Consider the following 7,468-nt stretch of genomic DNA (forward strand, 5'->3'; position numbering starts at 1 on the left):
TCAGCAGGAGTTTCATTAGCCTGCAGGAGCCCACAGAAGAGGAGGAGAAAGCTTTGTTAACAAACCCAGCACTGGTGATGCTTGAGGTGCTCACATGCTACAACTATTCTTTGTGACAAATCAAGCTTAATAACAACAGCAACACCACAACAGTGGTAGTAGTAGTAGTAAATAATAATAACAATAAAACACCACAATCACCACAGCCAAAACCAAACCACAATAACAATATTCCACTCTATCCAGAAAGGCTCAAAGCAGCTTATAGTAAATGACAAACAACAAGAGTAAATTTCTCAAACAACACCCACAACTAGAAAAACATGGATGAGAGAAAACTAACAGTTGTAATGTGGTGGTTGGACTCCCCAATGGGTGTTGGAGTGCTGCTCTACACTGGGCCAACTGTGCTTGTGCAACAAATTTCTATCTTGCTGTCTTAGGGAGACTATTAACTCACAAACTATCTTCATGCTTGACTTGGCATGGTTCTAAATGTGATGGTTGAGAGGGTGAGGCAGACAATATTCCCTCAAAAAATTTCCACCTTGCAAATTTTTGTTAGCTGAAACAAGATAACACCAGGCCCAGAGCTTGTGGTCTCTAGCACCAAACCCCAAGGGCTGAGGGGTCTTTGCCGGTAACGTGAGAGCACCTTAGAAATACCAGGCAGAACAAGAGCATTGGGTCTGGGTTCACTAGTCCTGCAATGGAGGTTTCTTCATTCAGTATCAGTCCTGAGCCAGTTGAAGGTCCTTTAAAAAAAACACTAACAGGAAGAAGATCAATGTGTGCCGCAGTAGGGAAATGAGACTGCAGTTCAGTGAAGATGGGAACCAGGCAAGAATCACAGGGCTGGAAAGGACCTCCAGGGTCCCCTGGTCCAACCCCCATTGACAAATAAAGCAGCAGAGGAACTGCAGTGCGAGAGGCTAAAAGCCCACGTGCTCTTTAGCACCCAGGGGGGTGAGCAGACATGACCTGCAAACCCATGAGGGAGCAGAGACACAGTATAAGGCATCCCTGATCTGTCCTATGACCCTATTTGAAAGTGTGGGAAGATCTCAAGGGGAAACAAGGCTGGGGAGGGCATGGCATTTTGCACCTTTGCAGCAGGGACTAGGGCTGCTTGGGTTTCCTCTTCTTCACCAAGGACTTCGTTGAGTTCTGCCTGTAACAGAGAGAAGTTCAGACACTCCAGTGTCAAAATTGGGGGGGGGAGAAGGTCAGGTCACTAATTCTCAACCAAGGTGCTGTGGCCCCATGGGGTGCCTTAAGATCCTTTCAAGGATAGCAACATGGAGTGTGATGCCATGCTAGCACTGTTAGGTGTGCAAATGTGATTCACATTCACAAAACCCAGAGATTTCAAATAGGAACCCATAGCATTAAAAATATTTTGCCCCCTTGTGTGTTTCTGAATTATTTGCAATGGAAAAATTCCTCTATTATTTTTCTGTGGTTAAAAAGTGAGTGAAAACCTAGAAGCTGGTATTATCTGAAGGGGGCCTCAAGTCTATAAAGGGATGTCATGAGTTTATAAAAGGGTGCCTTGAGTCTAAAGAGGTTGAGCATTACAGGGAAGGGTGCTTGGAAGATCAAACTCCCTCTTTCTGGAGGTAATGGGTATCTAGGAATCAAACCGCTTGCTTCAATAGCTAGAGATGGGCAACAGTGTGGGATTCCTGGATGGCTATAGCCACAATGCAGTTCCATGCAAAATTCAGTAGCATGATTCCCAGGCAGGGCAGGAAGGATGAACAGGTCTATTCCTACACAAGGATTTTCACTCAGAGCCCTCTCTAAATGCATCAGCCAGTGAACAAGGCCTTTTGCACAACAGCCCAAACCATTTCCATGGTATATTACCATTAGCTCATCTTCATCTTCCAGATCATCCTCTTCCTCTCCATCCTCTTCATCAAGGTCTTTCATGCAGAAAGCAGCCATTCTCTCGATTGCATCCATGGGCAGAGGAGCTGGGAAGAAGGCAAGAAAGCTGTAACTCATTTCACTACAAGTCAGCACTTGGGCTGGCAGGCTGGGAACAAAGACAGACCTCACGAATAGCATGCAAGGCTGGGAGTTGGGAGTACTGAGGTCTGTTCCTGACTTGGCCTCTTGCCTTCCTTTGCAGTCTTGAAATCAAGGCCATGGAAGCTGGCAGCTTGGGAGCCTTTCAATCAGGTCCTCTGAGGGGCAGATACACCGCAACAGAGCAGATGGATCTTGTGTGCAGAGCTGGGCACCACTTACTTTTCCCTTTTGGCTTCCCTTTCAAGTTGGGCTGGCCCCCAACAATAGCCATGAACTCAGCTTCCAGGTCATTGTCATCCTCCCCATCATCGTTGTCCATCATCCCATCAGGAGAGAAGTCCACCAACAAACCCATCTGAAGGAGATGACAGATTACCTGTCAATTAGCACTTTCCTTTAGGAACAGATTAGTGGGGGGCAACCTTTTTGGCAGACAGGCCACAAATCAGCCCTGCCCAGACTGCCACTCTGATCCCCTTCCCTTGCCCTGCTCTTTGCTTCCTGCCCCCTGCCTCATGGGCTGCTCTGCTCTCTGCCCAATCTGCCACTGAGCTGCCTGCCCCCTCCCTGGTCTGCCACATGCTCTCATGCCACTTACAGCACTCATGCCACAGGTTGAACCCCCCTGCCAAGAACAGATCATTTGAAGAAGTGGTGCTCAGTGGTGACATTAAGGCATGGGTTCCTGGTGCCTGGATTCAGTTCCCAGCTAAAAGGGCTTGGTGTTTTGTGGTGATTGACCATATATGAAGGAGAGGAACTCTACCTGTCTTTCCCAGCACAGAATTATGGTGAAAGCAAGGGACTGGGAGTCTGGACTCTTGGGTCCAGACTCTTGCTGCCTGGCCACAGACAAATTGCTACACCTCTGTGCATCAGAACGAAGCTAAGGGTACCCTGTTTTGCTAACAGCCTGGCCTGGTTCAATGAATGTTCATAAAGCACTTTGACCTCGTATGACCAGTCCTACAGCCAGGTGTTATTCAACCTGGTTTCTGCTCCAGCTTCCACCCAAGTGTGGGCAGGGATGACTGGCTGCCTCGCCAGAGAGAGACTGCCCTGCCCTGCCTTGGGAGGGTTTGGCTTTCATTCAGCTCCACAGAAGGAAGCACTGCATAAAATGACCTTTCCCTCCCATTGCACAGGTTTAAGCTCGAATTCACCAGCAGTTTTGATAGGTGCATTTGACTTGCTCACACTCTAGCACCTGCCTGCACCGGTTAACCCTATCCCTGCTGGACAGAAAAAGCACACAGGGATGGAGATAGGCTGCCACAGCACAGATCAGGCGAGCAGAAATCCTGCATGCATGAGCCACTAATCCCTGGCAGATGGCTGGATTTAACTCAGGGCTGCTCCTCATAAGCTATTAGAGAGGCAAACACCAGTACAACAAACCTTCAAAAGGTCTGAAAGTGGGGAAACAGCTTCTGCCAGCTATACATGACATGAGCTGATAAAATGCGTACTCTACTGAGGTTTTATAGCCTGTGATCAATGGGTTACAAGCAAGTTTTACTGAGAGCAGAATTCTTGGAGGACAAGGAAAGGTCATGGTGAATACATTCTTCCCATCTCATTGGATTCCACAGCCAGGGCTCGTCCGCCTGACACAAAGCCTTCTCGTCCCATGACAAGAGGGAAGGACTGTGCCAGGTGTCACTAACTGTTCACCCTGCATAGGGTAACTGTAGGGCTCTGACTTTGTCTGTGAGTTGCACATTGTGACATTCTTTATAAAGGCATCATGACAACTAGTTCCCCCATTTGTAATTGGACTGAGATGTCTAAGAGCCCAGTGTTGTTACTAGTGACTAGAAAAGCAATAAATAAAAGACAATGCACACTTAAAGGAGATGTTTGCAGCCATTCCATCTTTCAACACACAGAGAAGTGTGATGAAGAACACATAGCCAAGTGTCCACAAAGCCTCTAGTGCTAACATCCAATGATACCAGAGACTTAAAATACTGCCCAAAACTTCCCACCCTAGAATTTTTGAAGAATGCTCCACCCACCCATCCAACCCACAATGGCCAATTTACCTAGCATTTAAGCCAAGACATCCCATATTACTCCTCTAAAATTGTCCCTTGGGGTCCCTCTAGTTCCCACCCTCAGCTGAGCTCACCAGCTACAACAGATGGGAAGGGATGGATGCACAGTATAAACAGCATGAAAGGATTTTCAAAATTTAAAGTTGATTCTGTTTGAGAGAAGTCATGTTAAAAACCCACATGCTTCACATGTTTTCAACTGAACCCTGCCTTGGCATTTTAGGCAACAAACAATTATTTGACCCTCACTCAAAAGCATCAGAATATAAATCTACAATTTGCACAAGCGTGTGGTGAAATCCTGATACAAATTAATAAGAGATGGAGACAATCTCTGAGAATCCTGCTGCTTATCTCTCTATGTGCCACTTATGAGAAATCCCAACAGATTTCTGGTCCATTACGCCAAAACAAATTAATATTAAACAGCAGGAACTCTGCTTGAAAATTCTAGGGTAACAAAAGATAATGTGGGCATGCAACAGCTCTAAAATTCTGTGTGCCATTATTTTTCTCATATACTTACAATTCCACATGTTGGTCTTTAGCAGAAAAACCAAACAAAATGCATCCTTTTATATCTAGGCTTATTTTGCTTCCAAGGGATAGACTAGAGAGAGATGAAGATGACCCATTTTCTTCAATTACTTCCGGCTTGTCAACCCTTCCAATAAGATTTCCAAGTTATAGTCTGATTTCCCTCCCGAGGGGTAGGAAAAAAAACACCTGGGTCCCGACCTGTCCGGTTTTCCTGCTAGTACAGCTAGCTAGGAGGACAGACATTCAACCACAGTGCAAAGACCACTGCCCTTTATGAATGACAGTAATCTTCTCTCTCAATTATACTTTTCTTTCTGAACAAGATCAAGGGCTTTACAAACTACAGGCGAGAGCAGGCAGCTGCTTTAGAAAATCTAGACTCTGACAAAAGCATAATGGCCTAGTCACATACCAAGCATATGAGAACTTTAAAGCAGATCTGATGGGTCAGAGACAGAGAAGACAGAGACGAGGAGCTCAGGGCTCACCTGTCTGGCTTTGGCAGCACCACTAGGTCCTGGTGGCGGGGGTGGCCTCCTGCTTTTGCTCATTTCTGTTTGCGTCCCCTTTTAGCCTGAGCTGAAGAGGATCTGTGCATTAAGCCAGACGGAGCTGGAAGTTTATAATGGGATCACTCAGGCATCATCCTTGGGTCGCTGGGGCATCTCCCAGGGGCAGCTTGGATAACCCAGCCTCTTCCCCTCCCCCCACCATGCCTTCTTCACCCCCCTCCCCTGTCTCTCTCTGTTTGTCCTGACAGCTTGCTCCTTCCAATTCTGCCAAGATCTCCACCTCATCCCCCAAATGATCCCCAATCCCCCACTTCGCAAGAGTCTCCAACCTGCCATGGGCTTCCTGCCTGCACATGGCCTACCTTCCCCTCAGGGAACACACCTCTCAGGGCCCCGTTCATGCCTTTCCTATGCTATCACAACTCAAGAGTCTCTTCTAGCACTTGCCCCCGCATCCATCCCACCACCTGTTCCCCCATCCAGAACCCACCACAGCTCTTTGCCTTAGCCCTCGGCCCCCCCAGCTCCTTACCCCCAGAACTGCCATCTCCTCGCCCTCAGCTCTATATGCCCCCCCAGAATCCCACAAGCCCTGTGCCCCCCATAATTACCCCAGCTCCTTACCACAAGACCTGTGGCCCCAGACCCCCCAGCTCCTTGCTCACAGCCCTACATGGCCCCCACTCCCCTCCAGTCCTGTGCACCTCAGATCCCCCCCTCCCCTCCCCCACCCCCCCCCCCCACCTTGCCCCAGATCTATATGCCCCCCAGCTCCTTGTCCCCAGAACCCCCCGACAGCTCCTGGACCGCCTGCCCCTTCCCCACAGAGCAAAAGGGTCTCCTTCACCCCCTCCCCCCTCTCATTCACTCACTTCCTGCTTCGCCCAGACAGCTGTCAACAACACACCTCGCTTTACAGCCGCTTGCCCAACACTGTCGCACCTTCCCCACCGCTGCCTTGCTTTACGGCTGGGAGTTACAGCGTAACAGGTAGCAACATGACCGCTGCGCACTCCGAAGTACTACAACTCCCAAGAGGCAATGAGAAGGGGAGGCCGCTGCGCGTGCGCTATGTGAAGAGGCATGACCCTGAAGGCACATCTCGATGGGGGCGTGGTTTAAAATAGATTGAGCGGGGCTGAGAGGGGCGGGGTAAAAGGCGTAGAAGGGCGTTGATCGGGAGTTTGGGGGCGGAGCGGGGGCTGGGATGTGGGCGGGGCGAGAGGTGAATGGGTGGTGGGTCGGGTGGCTAGAAAAAAGGCGGGAAAAGCCGTTGGCAGGTAAGAGCACAATGGATGGGGATGGCAGACTGAGGTGATGAGACAGGTAGACTTAGAGCCTTTGCATTTATGTATGTATAGGCCAAGGCCCTGTCTACCCAGAGCTCTCCATTCCCGTCCTTAGGTTTTTAAGAGCCTGGGAACATGAGTAAAAGGAAGAAAGCGCTCTTATCAGGTAATGGGCCCAGCTTGGTGCCTCAAGCTCAGGGTGACTGGTGTCTCTCCTCTCTTCCCATCTCTCAGGCTCCAGCAGCCCCTTCCTGAGAGCTCAGGTTATTTGCCCTCAAATGTTCTTCCCTTCCGATTGCACTCAGCTTTTTCCCCTACAAAAGAGGAATGTGGGTTCATGTTGTCCGGGCTATGCAAATGCTTACATCTCAACCCGCTGCCCCTGCTACTGCTGGTAGCATTTCCTCTGAGAGCACTGCCTGACCTGAGCTAATGGCATGGCAAAAGTGGGCAAGGTGGCACCTGAGAGGTGATCTGCTTCAGAAAGGCTGCTGTTGTATAGAGAGCTTGGAAGACCACCACCTTCTGCCTCTCTCCCAATGCTTTGCTCCTTAGTGGCAGCCCCCTTCTGTGGCTCTTGAAGCCACTTGACAAGGATTCAGTCTGCTTGCAATTTGTTTGTGTGGTAACTATGGGTGGCTATTCCCATTTCACAGACAGGGAAACTTGTGCCCTCCCAGTGGGCAGCTGTTGACGTATGGGTTTGCTGCTCTGGTTCCTATGCAGCGCTGCCTCTCAGGGAGTCGAGTTGGGTGGTGCGTGCATTTCATTAAGTTTTTCATAAGGCCTCCCCAAGAGACCTGGGAGTTTTTCTTGTGTAGAAAGCCACATTTCTTGTTTGGGAACAAAGGAGCTCAGCATTAGCCTTGTGTAGCCCTGCTGTCTTCTTGACTGTGTTCTTACTCTGCAGAGTATCGGAAAAAGCTCTGGCGTGGTGCCTTTACATGGTAGAGTAGGTATTAAAGGACTAGATTTGATGAACTTTGCAAGTGGGGTGTGCAATCTACAGTTCTTTGGAAACAGTCCTCTTCCT

At 49.1% G+C, this 7,468-nt stretch overlaps 2 protein-coding genes across 12 annotated transcripts in view; one reads left to right on the forward strand and one right to left on the reverse strand.

Annotated features, from left to right (window-relative positions):
• CC2D1A (coiled-coil and C2 domain containing 1A) overlaps positions 1 to 6,154 on the reverse strand; it is a 25,538-nt gene extending 19,384 nt beyond the window's left edge. The window contains exons 1-6 of one of the 7 annotated variants that reach the window (XM_025203809.1): positions 6,054 to 6,154; positions 5,123 to 5,246; positions 2,257 to 2,392; positions 1,870 to 1,979; positions 1,106 to 1,171; positions 1 to 20 (exon numbers count right to left, since the gene is read on the reverse strand). The exon at positions 1 to 20 is cut by the window's left edge and continues 112 nt beyond it. In XM_025203809.1, the coding sequence (XP_025059594.1) occupies positions 1 to 20; positions 1,106 to 1,171; positions 1,870 to 1,979; positions 2,257 to 2,392; positions 5,123 to 5,185 (395 nt within the window). In that variant the 5' untranslated portion in view covers positions 5,186 to 5,246; positions 6,054 to 6,154. The other 6 variants (XM_025203806.1, XM_025203808.1, XM_025203812.1 and 3 more) reach the window with 6 other exon arrangements.
• Positions 6,155 to 6,376: 222 nt separating this feature from the next.
• CUNH19orf57 (chromosome unknown C19orf57 homolog) overlaps positions 6,377 to 7,468 on the forward strand; it is a 21,793-nt gene continuing 20,701 nt past the window's right edge. The window contains exons 1-2 of one of the 5 annotated variants that reach the window (XM_014519842.2): positions 6,377 to 6,426; positions 6,508 to 6,601. In XM_014519842.2, coding sequence (XP_014375328.1) covers positions 6,571 to 6,601 — 31 coding nt within the window. In that variant the 5' untranslated portion in view covers positions 6,377 to 6,426; positions 6,508 to 6,570. Of the gene's footprint in view, positions 6,427 to 6,478; positions 6,602 to 7,468 lie in introns of those variants that run through there. The other 4 variants (XM_014519843.2, XM_014519845.2, XM_025203819.1 and 1 more) reach the window with 4 other exon arrangements.

This window comes from Alligator sinensis, unplaced genomic scaffold (genome assembly GCF_000455745.1).
Source record: "Alligator sinensis unplaced genomic scaffold, ASM45574v1 scaffold707_1, whole genome shotgun sequence".
Taxonomy (NCBI): Eukaryota; Metazoa; Chordata; order Crocodylia; family Alligatoridae; genus Alligator; species Alligator sinensis.